This window comes from Triturus cristatus, chromosome 2_1 (assembly GCF_964204655.1).
Source record: "Triturus cristatus chromosome 2_1, aTriCri1.1, whole genome shotgun sequence".
In the NCBI taxonomy this organism is placed as follows: Eukaryota; Metazoa; Chordata; class Amphibia; order Caudata; family Salamandridae; genus Triturus; species Triturus cristatus.
Window position 1 is genome coordinate 1,048,355,940 of NC_140581.1, and position 20,626 is coordinate 1,048,376,565.

Consider the following 20,626-nt stretch of genomic DNA (forward strand, 5'->3'; position numbering starts at 1 on the left):
ATACTGGAGAAATTACAATTTTGAATTGACGTGGATATAAGCCTTACCATTCTACTCTTCCAGGAGAATGGCATTATAACAAATGACAGGCGAAGGAAGAAGAGTCGGATTTTTGCATTGTTCGTGCCTTCATGTCCTACCAGCTATTCAGCACTCTGCATCAAATGTGGAATACTACGCCGATCAGCTGAGACAACATTCATTCTTATGTGCCCATTCTAATGTTATTTATTTACAACACATGATCGGAATATTTCCCTGCTCACAAGTCAAGAAATCCTCTGACCTGAGACACGGTTCTTGCCCTGCCTTCCTCCCAAAATACAGCTGATAACTGAAACTACCTTGAAGTTTATCAATAAAGGAAACCCCAAAAAACTATTTTGGATGCAAACTCAAGGCTTGTATCTTCCAGGTGCATTTTCACTTTTAGATCTGCCTTTATAACGTATTCTTCATATCCACTCTCCAGAAACACTACCATCCCTGCATTTTGTTGTACCCTATGAATATCTTCAACAACATCCACAACCATATCCCCTGGAGAGTTTGACCTTTATATGTCACATTGATAACTGTTCTTAAATCACTCAGATGGCAGCCAGAACCCAACCCACACTATAGTAAACTCTTAAATAAAGTGTGTGTTTAGTGGCTGTTGATATTGATTGTGCTGTGCCAGGAGAGCCTTTGCAGAGAGGACACGATTTGCTTTATCTCGGGCAAAGTAGTAAGTTGTAAGAAAAGCACATAGAGCAGTTTTTCAGTTATTGTGGAATGGAAGAATTTCACAGTGTATGCTTTTCTTTATTGCATAACATGGAACTATTTGGCCATGTGCAATACACTTGACAACCTGGATTTGCCCTTTAGACGTCAGTATCACAGGCATGACCTATTCTTTTAAAACCATTAGCTGTTTGTAGCAGTATAGGTATGTTACAACTCTCAATATATAATTTAATTTAGACATCTACTATTTGAAATAACATACCAGTGATTTAAAGCGTGCCATTTACCTTTCGAAAGTGCCATGCAGTGATGGTCACCACACGCAAGTTGAATGATGTGTCTGTCATATAAACACGTGATTGGACTGTAAAAGAAAAAAAAGGCATTTCATTGCTAAAACATTATTCTGATATGTAACAAAACACTGCATGATACTGTAACTGTAATACCCATATCACGCCCCCCTGTATTAGGATCAACAGGACTTTAATACGCCAAATGAGATGCAAGTAACTGTTTCAAGGTATGATCAAAGCATTTGACCAAAATCCAGTCATTTTACCCAGGTGAAGCACAAATTGCAAGTATATCTGATTCACAAATAAACATTGATTTGTATCACCAAGTTAATTTCCTAATGCACATATTCACAACTGTGTATGATACAACAAAGTAAAGGGGAAGACCTCTGCCTAAGAAAGTCCGATTTGGAAAAGGACAGGGGCAAGGCCTTCTCATTCTGCTACTCCTTCCTACAACAGCTGTCAATATCTCAAAGCTTACCAGTGGCCAAAACCGTCAGTTGTCTCCTGCAAACAATCCACTTAGCTGACTGCTGAGAGATTACATTTAATGTGTGTGCGAGAAACAAACTTGACAGAGGGTCCTCACAGGGGCAAATCAAAAAAATATCTCTTAAGATGTTTGTGCCTCTTTCTTTAGTTGTATTTGCGTAGCTTAAGACGCCCTAGCAGTGGGTTGCAAATATCAATGCTCCAGAAGGTAAAAAGTTAAGAGAATAAAGAACATAAGATACAAAAAAGACACATTTATTAGCTGGTGAGAGAGATGTTGGTTTACATGTTTCCAGAGATTTATTTCTGACAGTGGGAGTGCCACTTTCCCCAGCCAGACCCATGACTCCATATGTTGTCCATTGTTGGCATAGAAGTCATGCCCTTTCATGTTCGTATTTCTGGCTAACTTCATTTTTTTCCTGCAGTAAACCCTGCATCCACTGGAGGTGGATCATCAGCAGAGGTAAACTAAACTGACAGGGTGTTCATTCAAAATTCACCCTGCCCTAAGTGAAGGTGTCTAGTGCCCACTCACACCAGTTTATATGAAATGACTGGTGCTAGTAGTGGTAGTAATGCCAGCAATTTTAGTTCGGAGGTATAAACCTGTCTACACCAACTCTGCAGGAAGACTGCTACCTGGCTCAATTCTGTAATAGCGCATCCAGTCTCCCATGACTCATGTCCTTTTCCTATTCACAAGTGTAGGATATGTGTGTGCATGTGTAGCAAATGGGTGATTCACAGTTCGACAAATTGCAAAATTAAACTCTGTGTTTTTGGTCTTCACAAGATGGTGGGATGTCCTTTGCCCACTGGATACATGACAATCTACACAGCCCTACTGCCAGAGGCACCCTTACTAAAACTAGAATTAACCGGCGAAAGGGGGACGTTTCTTCATCACATCCAATGTCTAGTGCAGGTTCCCTGTGCTGGGTAAAACTCACCCTTTCCTCATTTTATATGTGGTGTAGGCTATTACATATTATCTCTTTGGTTAAAATGGATACAGGTGCTGGCCTTGAAAGGTTGAGACTAGTGTAACCTGTTTAAAAGTACTCTCACAACCCATACAATCCTGTAAAAAAGGGGAGAAGATAGAGTTCCCCCCTGAAAAGAGGAATATTTTGAACTTTGAAAAAGTCAGCTCTTTGGTTGACCAAAGCTTCCCGTCTCATCTGCTGAACAATGCTGATAGTGGCACTCGAGCTGGGAGCCTGGAAATTGTCTTGACCTTAATGAGTCCCTTTTCATCAGTGCTGGGCATAAATATACGAGGGGGCAGACAGAACATTTGCTAGTGGATGTCTGCCCTCAGGCCGGCCAAGCCTAGATTTCCGTAACACCTTACTGCTGTGACCAGAGTGAGTGAAGAGAAGCTGGACTGCTCTATGGAAAGAGAAATTGACTCTTGCCCGCCTTGAACACCTGAACAACATTGAGCTGAATAACACATCTCCATGGAGGATGGATCAACCAACAAGGCCATACAGGAGTTACGAGATCCCTGCAGCCTAACAGGCCTGGAAAAGGATAAATACCAAACACCAACAGATAATGCACCACCTGGGTTTTGTGATGGAGAGATGCTTTTCTGCTTGAGCTAATTTGAGCTTGTATCATTACCAAACTGCTCATACCCTTAGGCTATCTGTAGCACCCTCTTTCAATTGCAGAGAGAAGCAAATATACTTTCATCACACTCCTGTCACTATGGGTGTATTATGTTGGCTGCACTGAGTCATGCAGATTTTGGTGCCAGTGTGAACACTTTTTGAAGGCCATTACAGAGATATAGGACACAAACGTCATGAATGGGCCCTCACCCTAACCTCCAGTATGAAGTTAGTCGTGGTGAAGCTTTGGAGGCTACTAAGTGCCCCACTCAGTTACTCTCGCCACCACTGGAACATCCTGATGGTGCCCGGCCAATTTTGAGATACAGGGTCTTCAACTTTTGGACCCCAGGAAACTTTAGTGACTGTTGTTACACTATACACCTGTTGCCATTGGCAATATATTAGGAGGCCAATTGGGTACTTACTTGGTCTCCACCTGACTTGTGTCAAGATCGGGCAGAGATTACCAGATCCCTAGTAGTCAGCTCACATAAAACACAGGTACCCGTAGCACACTCAAAACATAATTTTTTTTACTTGGGTGGACCCTTGTCATATCGGCAGTGATTGTTCTAGGGGAAGGAATTTGCCAAGGCTCAACATGCACCTCTCTCCCAACTTGTTGGACAGACTGAACAATGCCTTTCTCTAACCACTATTCTAAGTACATATTTATGGTTAGAATGCTTGTTTGCGCTTTGGACTAAAATGCTGAGATTAGCATTTTACTTTATAATCTATCGGCCAGATGTAGGTAAATGCATGTTTGCGATTCCTTAATAGCGATATTTAGGGAATCGCAATTAAGGAATCCCAAAATGCCATGTAGGTAGTAATCGCAATATTTTTTGCTATTCCTTAATATTCCTTAATTGTGTATCGCAAATTGTGATTCGCAATTAAGGAATACCTTCCGATTCATTCCTATGGGCCAAGGGGCCCATAGGAATGAATAGGAATTTTGCCCGCAATTTGCGAGTCACCAAGAGGCACTCGCAAATTGCGGGAGCAATTTCAAGGGTGCCAGGGTTCCAAAAGGACACCCTGTTGCACCCCTGAAATGTGCATGTGTGCACATGTGGCGCACATACATGCCCTAAGGGCATGAATATGTGCCACATGGCACTTAAAAAAAAAAGCAAAAAGGTGCTTTTTTAAAGGAAATCGCTAATTACCACCAACTTGAAGTTAGTGGTAATTAGCGATTCCTTAAGGCTAAAGTCCACTTTCTTTTGTGCTACTTACATTGCATTTAAGGAAACGCGATTTGCGATTCTTAAATGCAAGAGTAAAATAAGGAATCGCAATTTTGCGATTCCTTATTTTGCTAGTAGGTTTCAACTTACCTACATTGCTCGCTGCCAAATAGCGAGAGCTAACGCTGAAATTCTGCGAATTTCAGAGTTAGCGCTCGCTATTTGGCCACCTACATCTGGCCCTATACCTCCAGAACCTACTGGTGGTATTTCGCTCATCTTGGTGCCTAAAAATTCATTAAAATATGATCTATTTTTATAAACCGTGTCAAATTTATTTTGTGTTGTGTGTCTTTCTGATTTCGTTGTTTGGTGCTTTTAAATGCTTTCCACTAGTTCCTTAGTTTAAGCCTTATTGCTTGAAGCCACAGCTACCCAGGGTTGAGGTAAAGGATTTACAAACAAACCTGACAGGACCAAAGACGGTTTTGTGAGTGTAGTACACGACAATCATACCATATACTACACCAAAATCCTTTCAGAGAGGGCCCATCATTCTGATAGCCCAGAAAGATGGTGAATACTATATGAGGTAACCTCACTATCTGTTGACTAAAATCTCGTGGATTGGACAAACCTGCCAGTCACTCTGAGATCAATTTCTGAGGGAACCTGCAAGGAGAAGGTTTGTAAAGCAGGAGATCCTTAGGGCCACTCAGGCACTGCAACACTCAGTGAGGTACCTGTCACTAAACACCGTTCGCACCGGGAGGGTGCTTGTGTGTCTGCCTTCCCTTCATGCCTGTATGACAAGAACAGCTTGCCAACAGCTGCTGTTCAAGCTGTAAGTTTATTTGACCTCTTTTTCAATACCATTTTGAAGACTCGGTGGGCTGGAGACCAGGGAGTGAGAGCTTTTGCTAAGGGCATTGGTCATTGGCACATGGGATGCAGATAGGTTTTTAAGATCAAGTCTGAACTTGGTCTGGATGTACTATGGACTATTTTTGATCAGGTTTTGACTGGGGATCCTTACTGTTCTTTGCTGGTTGAATTGTTCAGTTCCCACATTGTTTCAAATGACTTCAGAACACTTTAGAGTGTATTTAGAGTTTGATGCCCAGTCCGTCGTTCCGCCAGGGCTTCAGAAGGATCACACAGCTCCCTTGGTGGAAGGCTGTCTGCTGTTTTGAGAGATCTCTGCCAGGCAGTGCTTTCAGAGAAGCCACCACCACAAGGGCTCCTGTGAAGGCACTGAAGCTTTGCTGACCATGTTTAATGTAGCCCCTCAGCAAAGGTATTTTTTTTTTTTTTTTAAAGGAAATTCCTAAAGCGTGTACTATATTTTTGATCACATATACCTTGGCAGTTAAAATTGCAAAACAATATAGCAGTAGAAACTTGTGAGGAAGCAAACTTATAAAAAAGCATTAAGGGTGCAATTGACAGAAAAAGAGAAATGCATATTATGTTTCCTACTGAAAAGGTGAGCTGCTGGCTACATAGTCATGTTCATGCAGTTTTCCATCAACAGTGAGCAGGAGCATGTTCGATAATCCACAGTCCACAGAAGTGACCTTCATTTTTTTTAGTGAGATATACTCTGTAGAAGAGAACAAGCATATAGTCAGTTTACATGGACTTCCACTGAAGTAAGAAGACATCCTATTAGACATGCCGTTTTATGCAATTCATGAAATTACATTATCTGTGATATTTACAATGACTTAACAGGCTTGGTCTGTAGTCTCTTTAGGTACTAAATTGTGAACTCATTACTGTTACGATATGATTTGTGGATCAACCCTTTTTGCTGCTCGAGCTGCGTGCGCATGTGGAAGAGAGAATGTCGGTTGGTGGGGGTTTGCGGGTTTTGAATGCGAGGTGGAAGCGTGTGCAGCGGAGCAGCGAGAAGGGGTCCTCCGATGGGGCATTTCTCTTGGACACAATTTGTTTAATAAATTGAGTTTCACAATTCAACGCATCTGGATCATTTCCACTTCATTGATCTTCAACTTCAAAAGTGGCGACGATTGAACTCAGCGTGTAAAGAGACATAACGTCAATTATGTCATCAAGGAAGATACGTGGAACCAGACGCACTCCCATAGACGCCCCACTTGTGAGAGTAGGAAAAGTTGATTTTTAGGGCTTTTCTGAAGATTAAGTCTTGAGAATTAACCAGGACTGACAGCTGAAGCTGATTCCGTTATTTGCTGGTCGAACCGAAAAAGAGAGCCCAGCCCACCATTGCTAACCCTGCGGAATCTCGGTACTGCGGCAAGCTGTGTGAGGCAGATCGAAGAGTTCTAATAATGTACAGTCCTGTCAGTCAGATAGTGCAAGCCACGCATATAAAATATCCGATGAGTAAGAGCCTTGAAAGTAATGATTTTCTTGATAAGGAGCCAATGTAGCGCCTGTAGGGGATAAGATTTACTCCCTCTTGGAAATGCCCAAGATGAGGGGGCAGGTGTATTCTATACCACTTGGATGTTTCTGATGCAACTCTGTGGTTGGCCTGGGTTTAAGATGCTAACATAATCCAGTGTAGCTGTTATGAGTTCATGCACAACCTCCTTTGAGCCTCCTGAGGAAGGAGGGCGAGAAACCGTCTGATAGAAGTGAGCAAGGTAAAGCAGGTTCCAGTGAGACAGAATCTGAGGTTGGAGAGAGAGCTTGTCATCAAGTTTTACTCCAAGGTTCTTAGTGACTGAAGTATGTATAGGGAGTGGGAAGGCCTCTTGGCCATTCAGTATTTATCCAGTGTTCTCTAACTTTTTCAAATAGGATGATCTCAGGTTTTTTTTCTGAACTGTATTGCAGATATCTCTCACACAGCTATTGAAGTTGATCCTTCAGGCAGGAGTTAAAGGTGATAGTCATGTTTGTGATAGAGGATCAAAATTAAGGAACAACTGTCATTACCACATGAAATGGTCCCCAACCCATAGGGTTCAATGTGTTTAGCTAATGGTGGACATCTAGATATTGAATAATTGTAGTGAATTTCTTCTAAGGAAAGGGCCCTGTGGCACCCCAACAGCTAGTTGCTTGCTGTGCGAAGTATGGGTCGCAAGCTAGATCTCTTGCTCTCGCCCTTCCAAGAAAGATTCAAGCCAAAGCTACCCCGAACAGGGGCATAATTTCCACTGGTGCAGCAGGAGCAGTGACACCGGGACACAGGCCAGAGTAGCTCATTGCACTCGGAATATTGCTGTGTTTCCCAGTTCACACATCAGTCAATGGCGCGTTTCCTTACTTCGACTAGGGCCCATGACAAGCTGTCAACCCACTGATCCCAAACCCACGCTCTCCACCATCAGAGCTTTGGTCTGTCATAGACAGTTGTTAATTCCAAGCTGTTTGCTATTATCTTCCAGTACACAGTGCTGAATGTGGCACCCACTTCAGGGCTTTAAGAGTGCCGGGTCTTGCCGGTGCTAAGCACCGGCGCTTCTTCAAAGCAGTTGCAGAGACGGGTCCCTATCGGGCTCTGCATTTCTGCCCTCACCCTCAGGGTGGGAAAGAAAATCTTAACTCTGCATCAGTACCCCTGCTCAAAGACTTTGATGTAACTTCAAAGAGACTCGTTTTAGTTCTTTCACAGTCTCATCATTTTAAAAACTGAAACATTTTCAATATTATATACAACACAGCCATAGTCTTTGCCTATTTATTTTATGCAACTAACAACCATTGATAAAGCTGATAGCCCTGGCTTGTTGTAGGTGTAATGTTACTTGTTGTATTATATATCTGGATTCAAAAATTCAAAAAATTCAAACATATGCAAAAAAAAAGCTAATGCCAATAGAAATGACAATGCCATTTATTTAGGGATACAAAAATTATAAAAAAATAATGAGCAATACCAATAGCTCTACCTATAATATTGCCGAGACCATTGCATTGTAAATGCTTGTTTTCAAGGGCACAGTTAACAGGAGAAACTGTTGAGCAATATATTGCAGTTTTAAGAACTCTTGCTGCAACATGTAAGTTTAAAGATTTACATGAGGAAATTATCAGAGATCAGTTCATAAATAGAACCAATAATTCTAAAATCCAGGAAAGATTATTAGACCTTAGCGCCCCATCGTTGGAGAAAACTATCAGAGTAGCTAGAAGAATTGAAAACACATCACGATATGTGAAAGAATTGAAAAAGGAAAACATCAACAAACCAAGTGATGTATGTCTTGTAGTTAACCGCACACCGAGAGATGCACCAAAAGACCATTCTAACACATTTAGATCTAAATCTAAGTCCACTTCGGGCAATGTTAAGCACAATGATTCTCACACTCATTCTTTTAAAGCTAAAATGCAAGTTGCAAATCACAAACGTTTTTGTTTCAGATGTGGCAGTAACATCCACACTGCCGACAATCCATGTTGTCCTGCCATCTATGTCACCTGTTTTAAATGTAATAAGAATGGATATTTTTCTAAGATGTGCAAAACCGGTAATCGTGAATTTTGGAAGGATTCTGTAAATGTTATTAATGACTGCAATGTATTGCCATTGAGTGAAAGTGACAGTGATATTGAGGTTTTAGTTATTTGGGATAATGAGGTGAATGAAGTGTCAGGCACATATCAACCCCCTAAATGTTTGTTGTCCATCAACCAAGAAAATGTCTCCATGTGGGCTGATTCGTGTTCGCCTTTCACTATTATTGACAAACAAACATGGATATCCATTGGTAAAAGTAACCTTTTACCATTGGATGTAGAACATGGAGGGTATTGTGGAAACAAACTTCCAGTTTTAGGATATTTTGTTGGTAACATATCTTACGAAACTAGAAATGTGCAAGCTAACATCTATGTAGCTGAGAAAGGTAGGGCCTTGTTGGGATGGAAAGAGCAGAAAAGTTTGGGAATGATACTCGATCCGAATCATCCCAGTCAGGTTTTATTAACGGATGACGCTCACACTTCAATTTGGAGTTTGAAGTACCCTGAGCTATTCAAGGCAAAACTAGGTTGTTTAAATAAATTTGAGCATCGCATCATATTGAAGTCTGATGCTCTTCCAGAAGTGCACAAGGTCTGCAATGTTCCCTTGGTTTTAAGACCACAATTAAAGTTAGAACTCGACAGGCTTTGTGGGGAGAATATAATTGAGCCCATTGAATCGTCAGATTGGCTTAGTCCAGTCGTTTTGGCACGCAAACGCAATGGAAAATTACGCATGTGTGTTGACTTAAGAGACTTAAATAAAAATATCTGGATAGACCGTCACCCTCTTCCACGCATTAATGAGATGATAACTTCAGTTAAGGATGCCAAGTATTTCTCTTCTATTGATTTATCCAACGCATACCACCAAATAAAGTTACATTCTTCTTCACGCCATCTTACTTCGTTTATCACCCCTGAGGGTGCATTCCAATTTCTCAGACTGCCCTTTGGGTTAGCTTCTGCTTCAGCGGTTTTTCAAAGACTAATGTGTAGCATTCTTAAGGGTATCAACAACATGCTTGTTTTTCAAGACGATGTGCTAGTCTGGGGTAAAGATCTCACGACGCATGATCTGATTCTAAACGAAGTTCTCATGAAATTGCAACTTGCTGGATTGACAGTTTCAGCTGATAAATGCAAGTTTGCAGTAACTCAAATTGACTATTTAGGGCATACTTTGTCAGCTGACGGTATTAAACCCAAAAATAATCTTCTCGATGCAATCAACAATGCTCTACCCCCTGTAGATAAAGAACAACTCCGCTCCTTTTGGGGTTGGCGGAGTACTATTCTAAATTTGTAAATCATTTTGCCTCCGAAGTGCACTGTTTGAGATTGTTGATAAAAAAAGGGGCTAACTTTGTATGGAGCCCTGAATGTCAAACAGCTTTTGTCAGTTTGAAAAATGACATTTGTCAAGCTGTTTCCCTTAAGCCTTATGATCCTCACAAAAAATCCATTATTGTTGTGGATGCTAGTGCCTATGGGTTAGGTTCTGTCTTAATGCAAAAAAAAGACAACAACGAGTGGGTGGTAGCATTCGCCTCTCGCACCTTAAAAGGTGCGGAAGCAACGTATTTCGTTATCGAAAAGGAAGCTCTTGCATGTTTTTGGGGTATCAACCATTTCAGAACATACATTTGGGGTACCAAGTTTGAATTAAGGACCGACCACAAACTTGATAGATATTTGCACGACGAAGGGGGCAGGGAAAGCCACTCCTAGAATTGCAAAGTGGTTATATAAATTACAGGAATATGACTTTCAGGTGGTATATTTACCTGGTCTCAAGAACGTCAATGCCGACTGCTTATCACGTTTACCTCTTCCAGGAACCTCCAAAGATGATAAAATTCATGAGGATTTGGATGAGGATTGCATGATAGCGTCAGTCGAAGAGGCATGCAATGGAGCAATTAGTGTAGAGGAATGGAAACAAGCCACTGTGGCTGACCCTGTGCTCCAACGTATCATTTAGAGTTTGACCGATCAGTGCAATCGGAATGTGTTTTCGAGTATGGAGCTGTCAGAGTATAAAATGATTTGGTGTGAGTTATCCATTGAATCACTGACTGGAATAGTCAGAAGAACGGATAAATTAGTAGTGCCTGTGGGATTACGCCATAGACTATTAACCTCTTGAGTGCCCATGACGAGATGGTCTCGTCATGGGCCGCGGTTGCGCTGTGCCCATGACGAGACTATCTCGTCATGAGCCCCGCCCGCTAATGAAACGCCCGGCACAGGGCGTGGAAAGGGCGGAGCACTCAAGGGGTTAAACCTTTTACATGAGGGACATTCAGGCATGTCTAGCATGAAAAGAAGGGCAAGGTGTGATTTTTGGTGGCCAGGCATTAAGACATTGACAGGTGTGTGAGGAATTGTGTTGCTTGCATGTGCAGTGATAAATCACATACTTCGCAAGAAACCACCCTAACGCCGATTGCATTCCCAAATAGACCTTGGCAAAAGCTGGTCATGGACATTTGTGGGCCATTCAATTCTACAAACATAACTGGCAAGTTTGCTTTTGTCTTAATGGATTATTACACCAAATGGCCTGAGGTCGCTTTTGTAAAGGAAATCAAAGCATCTAGTGTCATCAATTTTTGTGAAGAAATTTTCCATAGGGAGGGTTATCCTGAAACCATTACTACGGACAATGGTCCGCAATTTCTAGCTAATGAATTTCAAGGATATTTAAAAGAACATGGCGTTAAACACATTACTACTGCAGTTTACAATCCAAGAGAGAACGGGATGGTTGAGAGGTTCAATCGGGTATTGAAAGAGTGCATACAGTTGGCTGATACGGAAGGTGAGGATTGTAGATCTTCTGTCAAGAAGATGGTGTGGTGTTTTCGTAACACTCCTCATTCTGCCACACAAGAGACTCCGTTTTGTCTCCTTAAGGGGAGAGTGGCATGCAGTAAAATCACTCCAGCTTGGATGAGGAAGGAACTCGTTAAAAGAATACCTAGGGAAACTTTAGAGCGGAGAGGGAGTGAATATCAATGCAGATATGCTTTGAGGCACAATGATAAGATAAAAGGGCGAACACGTGTGTTCAAGGTTGGAGATTTGGTGAGAACGTCACTTGAAGGTCTATCAAAGACTGGAATGTCCAGATGGTCTAAACCAAAGAAAGTATTGAAAGTTAGTAGAAATTGTGTGTGGTTGGATGATAGGCGATGGTGGAATCTCAGAAAGGTGACTTTGTGTAATGATCTTGAAAGTAGGTTGTGGTGTGACAAAGAGCAGAGTGTCAGTTCTTTAAAACTTGGTAATTCTAATACTGACACCACTAGTAATAAGACGAATGATGAATTATCAATCGCACACAACACTTGCACCAGGAGGTTATCGGGTCGCATCCTTAGTAAACCATCATGGCAGAAGGATTATTATTGCACCTAATTGTCATGTTATTATATCACTTTGTTAAGGGAATAGTTGTTAGTCCTTTTGTATTCGCAATTGTTTTTGTCTCCATAAAAACTTAGATTACTTTATCTATGTTATATTTTTGTTGTATTTATTATGCTTCAATCCATTGTAATTTATTTATGTTTTTCTTTTATTGAAGAAGGGAGATGTGTTACGATATGATTTGTGGATCAGCCCTTTTTGCTGCTCGAGCTGCGTGCGCGTGTGGAAGAGAGATTGTCGGTTGGTGGGGGTTTGCGGGTTTTGAATGCGAGGTGGAAGCGTGTGCAGCGGAGCAGCGAGAAGAGGGTCCTCCGATGGGGCATTTCTCTTGGACGCAATTTGTTTAATAAATTGAGTTTCACAATTCAACGCATCTGAATCATTTCCACTTCATTGATCTTCAATTTCAAAAATGACCAGTTCCATTTCACCGAGAACATCATCCAACTCGAATTCAGGATTGGCTGCAAAACTGGTTACACAAAACCTACTCCTGTAATGTTCCCTCTCCTACGCTCACTGCTGCCTTTTATTTCACTACCATTTTGTTGTGCTGCGATCAAGTTATCCAATGCATGTAGAGTTGCAAAAAATAAAACAAAATAGAAAAGGGCCAATCAAACAATCCAGTATACTACAGTAATTACTGAATACCTCCTCCTGGGTTCTGCTTAGTTTTGAGTGATCTTTGTTGTGTTGGTTACATTGCTTTTTGAATTATGTTAATCTTTTGCACCACTACTAGTATCAGACGTCATTTCAAACAGTTTTGTGAAGTAGAACCATAGGGGAGAGGCGAAGTAGTAGCTGTGATATTACACAATTTATTTACCTGAAAGGAAATTATGAGTCCAAAGTACAAATCTCCTCAATAACTGCAAAAGAAATATTCCACAAGCCCCATCTTCATCATCAAACATACACAACCCCTACCTCATCCCACTGCATGAACATGGGCTTACCACTACCTGATAAAGAACATTTCCACCTATCCCATTAACATCATTCACCAAGTGCTCTATGACCAAAAGCTTTCATCCTAGGAAAATTCAGTGTGTGAGCCAGCAACACATCAAACAACTCATCCATGACCTTGATAACTTAGGCTTCCTCCAATTGACTGGTCAACCAAACCATTTAATGGGCAAAATCTAGACCTCTTGGTCTCATTTATCCTTATGCTCTAGAGTCTAGATCTTCAGATTCTAGGTCCTCTCATAGCCTGAACATGCCATAGTCAAAGCCACTATAAAAAAAAAAGATGAACCCAAAACCCGAGCAACTCCCTCAAAGAACACTGGATGTCCCATGGAGGACCTAGTGAAGCATCCACGCTATTTAATTAATTTTCCACAGATTTCCTCCATATAGATGCCCTGCTGCTGACCATTTCAAGTGAAATCCTGGGTCACCTAGAGAATATGATTCCAATTGCTCTTAATCAACTGGCTTCTCTGTGTCCACAAAAAAAGAAACAATGCAACTGCAAGAGGATGGTTGGTTCAATAATGACCTTAGTCTATTAAAATGAAAGGCTGTATCCCTGGAAAGAAGTCATGTGCACATGTGGGTTTAAAGTAGCATCCACAAAGGCCTCAAAGGCCCCATCCAAAACAGTAAGGTTACAAGCTACAACCGAATGCTCCATAGTCTCAAGGAGCTTGATGCTTCTGGTGCAGTACAGCACAGCTCTATACACTCCAACAATGTCTTCAGTTTCAAAACTTGATTTAACCCTCACAGCAAATTAACATCTGTAGCTTCACCACCTGTCACCATTAAGGATGCTGAGGTGGTCTGCTGGGTTCTTGATTTCACCCCAATCCAACCACAGGATTCAGAAGAAATCCTTACCTCATTAAAAAACATTCACAAAAGGAACAAGTTGACCTTGCACACAAAACCAAAACCCACGCATCAGTAAAGACTGGTTTTGAAGAGAGGTATGGCTAAACATGTACAATAGCACACACATATCATGCCCGTTCACTTACATAGGTCCCTCACTCCACAGGCTTTGAGATGCCTCCCTACTGATTGACTTGAATGAAAAAGGGGCTGTAAAATATGCAGCATGGGCAGATGACGATGGGGACAAATGAACATAAGCTTTCTCTGAAAGCAATATGTCAATGCACCTTGACAGCAACATGCATCAACAGCGTAGGCACCCGCTTGTTTCAGTGGTACTGGTCAGAGCCAGTGTATGCTCCAATTGCCTGAGGTATTTTGTCGTAGAGACACAAAGAATTATGTGGGCCAGTGACCACAGGCAGTAAATGTGCATCAATGGCCACACACAGTAAGAAGCATAATGGCCCCCCACAGCAATTACCCTACTCAGTGACATGCTTTAGTATCCACACATAATGGTCACACACAGTAGCCAGCGTTAACGGCGGTTAGAGATAGGGTGTCTAGTTGGCAGAGGTAGGTACCTTTGTCCAAGTAGGGGCCCGTCTTCCTAGTCAGAGTAAGAGAGTTACACTCCTAAAATAACCCCTGCTCGCCCCCTTAGTATCTTGCCATGAGCAGTCAGGATTATCCCAGAGGCAGTGTGTAAAGCATTTGAAGATAACCAACAGTAATACAGTGAAAACACTAAACAAATACACCACACCAGTTAAAATAAATATCAAATATTTTTATATATCCAAAACAAGACTAAAATGACAAAAATCCAACATACAGTACTTAAAAATATGCACTTTGCAAGGTTAATTTTAAAAATGCAGTTCCAAGTCTGTAGCTCCGTCCGGTGCTACTGCAATACTAAAAGTGTCAGTATCCAACTGTTCCTGCTGACTGGGTCAGAGCGGGTTAGCAGTAGGGTCGACAGACTCATAAACAGTACCTTCTTCGTTGTGGCCGATACGGCCACTTGGGGCAACCGTCGCGGTTGCGATGCGAAGTGTAGCAGTATGCCGTGCGGTGTCCTCAGATCACATTGCAGGCAGCGGCTCGGTGACGGTCGTCCAGCGGCGAAGAGGCCAGGGCTGCTGGTCGGTGCTCGATGCGGTGCTGACAGATCGCCGTGCAGGCGATAGAGCCGGTTGAAGAGCAGCGACGGTGCTGTTGAGACCAGGGCAGCGAGGTGAAACGAGGGGGTACGGAGTGCGTGCCCACAGGTCACTGTGCAAGCATCGTCTCGGAGGCGACGGCGACGGTCGACGTCGTTGGTGAGACCATGGTTGCGATGCGAGATGCGGCGGTGCCCTCTGCAAACCGGCAGTACTCCTACTGACAACTCTTCCAGCTCTTCTTCTTGGCAGGTTCCTTGGTTCCAGCAAGTTGTTAAGTTCTGGGGTCTGGGCCCCAATATTTATACTCAGAATGCCTTTGTTCTCTTGTGGCAGAGAGTGTCTGTGCTCAGCAAAACCAGTTCTGTCGTCTCTGGCCCAGCTTCCCGGCAGGAGGTGGAAACAGATTTGGCCAAGACAGACCAGGCCCATTCAGGTGCAAGGAAATCTCCTCGCACTACTCTAAATGCGGCCAGGTCTATTTAGCCCAGCCCTGACTCCTCCAGGAAAAGCAGGACACACCTCGACCCCTCCCCCCAGTGGCTGTCTGAAGAGAATGCACATCCCCAGGCCCTGTCACTCCAAAGCCAGGACGTGAACCCACAAACCCAGCGGAGGCACACAGAATGGCTAAGCAAGAAAATACCTACTTTCTAAAAGTAGTATTTTCAAACACAGAACATAAAAATCATCTTCACTAGAAGATGCATTTTTACATTCTGAGTCTAGGCATACTAAACTCAATTTCCCCATCTTGTCCCAATGGGAAGTTATGCTTATAAGATGTTATAAGCAAAACTCCCATTCTATCCTATGGGACAGATAGCCTTTCCATAGTGAAAATTTAAATGCACTGTAATTCACTACCAGGACATGCCACACACACCAGTACATGTCCTACCTTTAACATACACAGCACCCTGCATAAATGGGTACCATGGGTCTACCTCAGAGGTGACTTGTATGTAAGAAAAGGAATGATTAGGGCCTGGCAAGTGGGTGCCCTTGTCAGGTCAACAGGGCAGTTACAAACTGCAAGCAGACTGCAGTGGCAGGTCTGAGATACCTTTACAGGGCTACTTCTTTGGATGGCACAATCAGTGCTGTAGGCCCACTAGTAGCATTTGATTTACAGGCCCTGGCACTCTCAGTGCACTTGACTGGGGACATACCAGTAAATCAAATCTGCCAATCATGGAAACACCAATCCATAACACAATTTACAACAGGAGCACTTGCACTTTAACACTGAACAACAATGAGAAAGTGCGCAGACACTAAGCCAGCGAAACAGAGTCAAAACTGGGAGGTCAGAAAGCAAAAAAAACAGGGGAAACACGGCAAAAGATGCCAGGTCTAACCCATGTCCCTTCCAGCTGAAAGTAGGGAGAACTACCCAACGTCCAGGGCGGAAGAACCTCGACAGACCATCAGTGTTGGCGTGTTCTGTGTCAGGGTGGTGTTCCACCATAAAGTCCATCCCTCTAGGGAGATGGACCACCTCAACAGTTTTGGGTTCTCACCCCTTATTTGCATCAACCATCTGAGGGGCCTGTGGTCAGTCTGAACTCAGAAGTGAGTCCCAAGCAGGTAGGGTATTAAGTTTCTTCAGTGCCCAGACCAAAGCAAAAGCTTATCTTTCTATGACATTCAACCTCTGTGCCCTAGGGAGTAGTCTCCTGCTAGGGAAGATTACAGGCTAGTCTAGGCCCTCATCGTTCAGTTGTGAGAGCAACGCTCCCACACCATGCTCTGAAGCGTCAGTTTGCACTACGAACTCCTTGGAGACGTCAGGTGCCTTGAGCACGGATGCCGTGCACATGGCTGCCTTCAGGGCATCAAAAGCTTTCTGGCAGGGATCAGTACAGACTGGGCTGCTTCCTGAAAGTCAGCTCTGTCAAGGGGGCAACAATGGTGCCATAGCCCTTGACAAATCTCCTGTAGTAGCCGGTGAGACCTATAAAGGCTCTCACCTCCGTCTGGGTCTTGGGGGGCTCCCAAGCCAGAATGGTGTCAATCTTAGGTTGTAGGGGCGCTACCTAGCCGCTCCCTACCTGGTGCCCTAAGTACACCACAGAGCTCTGCCCGATCTGGCACATGCTGGCCTTGACCGTGAGGCTTGCCCTCTGCAGAGCCTTCAACACTTCCCAGAGGTGCTGCAGGTGTTCTTCCAAGCTGGAACTGAACACTGCAATGTTGTCCAGGTAGGTGGTACTGAAATCGTCTAGTCCAGTCAACACCTGGTTGACCAACCTCTGAAAGGTGGCAGGGGCATTCTTCAAACCAAAGGGCATCACCTGAAACTGGTAGGGCCCCTCTGGGGTTGAAAATGCTGACCTTTCCTTGGCCCCTCAGTTAAGGCAATCTGCCAGTACCCAGACGTCAAAGAAAACATGCTGAGGAACTTGGCAGCTCTCAACCGATCAATGAGCTAATCAGCTCTGGGATGGGGTACGCGTCAGTCCTGGAGACGGCATTGAGCCCATGGTAATCCACACAGAACCACAGTTCTGGAGTGGCACCGGGTGCAGCAGCCTTTGGGACAAAGACCACTGTGCAGGCCCCAGGACTATTGGAGGGCTCTATCACCCCTAACGCCAACATCTTAGAGACCTCCTCTTTGATGATGCTGGCCCTGACCCGGTCAGTCAACCTGTAAATCTTGTGTTTTACAGGAGGGCTGTCACCAGTGTCCACTTCATGGTTACACCAGTGAGTAATACCCAGCGTCAGAAAGAACAGTGTGCCGAACTGTCCCAACAACTGGTGACAGTCACTCTGCTGCTCTGGGATCAACGTAGGGGAGAGGATCACACCTTCCACTGACCCATCATGCTCCTTGGTAGACAGGAGGTCAAGAAGAGCTTTAATCTCCTCTTCTACCCCATCATCTGTCGCCAAGAGCATGCTCTCTTCGGACCTCTCAAAGTGAGGCTTGAAGTGGTTCAGATGGAGGACCCTCAAAGAGTTCCTGGAAGTCTGCAAATTCACCAGGTAGGTAACGTCACTTTAGTGCTCCACCACCTCAAAAGGCCCAGTCCACTTGTCCTGCAAGGCACAAGGTTCCACTGGGGCCATGATCCACACTTTCTGGCCAGGCTGAACTGATACCAGCGTTTCATCTCCTCCTGGTTTGCTTCCAGGTTCGCCTGAGCGAGTTTCCTGAAGTGGACAGTTTGGTTCCTGAAGGCCAGCATGTAGCTATATACATCCTGGGGAGTTTTCTTGGGAGCTGTCTCCCAGCCTTCCTTGACCAAACTGAGAGGTCCTCTCACAGGGTCCCCATATAGAAGCTCAAAGGGACTGAGCCCTAATTTTCTTCTGTGGTACCTCCCTGTATGCAAAGAGAAGGCATGGTAAGAGGACGTCCCAATTATGCCTCATGGGTCCTGTTAGACCCTTGATCATGCCCTTTAAGGTTTGGTTGAACCTTTCCACCAAACCATTGCCTTGTGGGTGGTAAGGAGTGGTGAACGTGTAGGTTACAACACACTCCTTCCACAGGGATGTCATATACTTGGATATTAAATTGTCAGAAAACACCTCTCTGGGGAAACCCACGTGGAAAAAGATCCCCATTAACGCCCAGCTCACCACTGGCGCTGTCGTTGTTCTGAGAGGAATTGCCTCCGGGTACCGGGTGGCATGGTCCACCAAGACCAGAATGTACCTGTTGCTCATGGCTGTCTTGGGATCCAGTGGCCCCACAATGTCCATCCCAACTCTTTCGAAAGGGGTTCCAACAACTTGAAAAGGTTGGAGAGGAGCCATTCACTTCCTCCCGCTCTTACCAGTCACCTGGAAAGTTTGGCAAGACCTGCAATGTCCATCTGGCTGCCTTTGCATTTGGGGCCACAAAAAGTGGGTGACAAGCCTGTCACAGGTCTTGTCCAGCCCCAAATGTCCTGCCAAAGGCACCTTGTGAGCCAGGCCCAGTAGAAAGGTCCTGGAGTGCTGGTGTACCAGCAGCTCACAGGCTGACCCAGGCCTAGCGACCTTAGGCTCACTGTACAGGAGACCATTCTCTCAGTAGACCCAGTGTGATCCAGACTGATCACCAGCTGCCTGGTTTGCAGCCTGCTGCCACTAACCTTCCAGAGAAGGGCACTCTTTCTGCTCTGTGCAGAATTCTTCCCTGATGGGACCAACTTCTTGCTGCCTTTGTGTCAGCTCAGATAAGTTCCCCAGTTCAGCTACCTGCTCCCCTGTAGGTAACGGAGCATCCCCCTCAAGGTCAGCCTTCTACCGGACCGTGGGAACCTCAGGGGCAGGTTTCCCGCAAACCCTGCCCTTTCACTTGGTAGGAACCTGGGCCAAAAACAGAGTCAAAACCAGGAGATCAGAAAGCAGAAAAGACAGACGAAAAACGCAAAAGATGCCAGATCAAACAACGGCTTATACAATAACTGGCAATAATGGCCCCAAATATTAACGAGCTTGAATTGCCGCACTCTGTAATAAGCAAAAATGGCACCACACAGTAACTATGAGTAATGGGCCTCACAGTAACCAGAATAAATGGCCCCACACATTAACTGATCAGACAGTAGCATATCACCAGTGCAATCGCTGAATGGGTCAGCAATACAGATTTGCTTATAGCTGGTGCACATCAAACAGACCCTCTAAACTAAGAAAAAATGCTCTATATATGCTCTTAAGTGAAATATCTAATTAAAATTTCAGGATTATTTTCTTTTTCCCCATGTTACAATGCCCTGAACTGTGCAAGTTACTAGAGAAAAAGAAGTCAGGAGACAATGCAGGATGATAGTAGCACCCAGAAGCAATGGTACATTACACCCAATCCAAGAACTAACATACACACACACACACAATTTTCACATTACAAGGCTGGTATGAAGTGCCAAATGCATATACTGTGAAACAAAAAACATGAAATTAGTTCACAAGAGTTATGCATAGAGGACAGAAAAACGACAGTAATTTATAGAATTATAAACGAGTGACAGTGAATTACAGTTTTGTTTTTCCCCGATGGGTTCGGGTGACATCGCATGGATATAGGTATATTTTTATGTAATGCACAACACCCAACATCATCAGCCTCTGCTTTTAACAGCTACACAGGAGAAGGGAACTAATGGGGGCGACATTTATAACAAGATCTCTCCTCCCTAAGCCGAATGTTAACAAAAACTGTCCTCCTGCCACCCGTGCATCATGAATACCTTCATGACGTATTTTAGTTCTGAGTGGTTTGGGACCCAAATGTGCAGGCTTAAGTTCATACAGCAAAAATCTAATTTTCGTCAGACTTTTAAACAATAGAGGAAAGACAGCCACAAACAAGTGTTCCGATTAATGGATCGATTCCACCAATTCTGTTTTCAATCAAA

General features: G+C 43.7%; 1 protein-coding gene across 1 annotated transcript in view; it reads right to left on the reverse strand.

The window, feature by feature from the left end:
- LOC146866328 (E3 ISG15--protein ligase HERC5-like) overlaps positions 1–20,626 on the reverse strand; it is a 389,340-nt gene that overhangs the window by 363,452 nt on the left and 5,262 nt on the right. Inside the window, exons 2-3 of the mRNA XM_085635608.1 lie at positions 5,827–5,950; positions 1,020–1,096 (exon numbers count right to left, since the gene is read on the reverse strand). Of these exons, the coding sequence (XP_085491734.1) occupies positions 1,020–1,096; positions 5,827–5,950 (201 nt within the window). The remainder of the gene's footprint in view (positions 1–1,019; positions 1,097–5,826; positions 5,951–20,626) is intronic.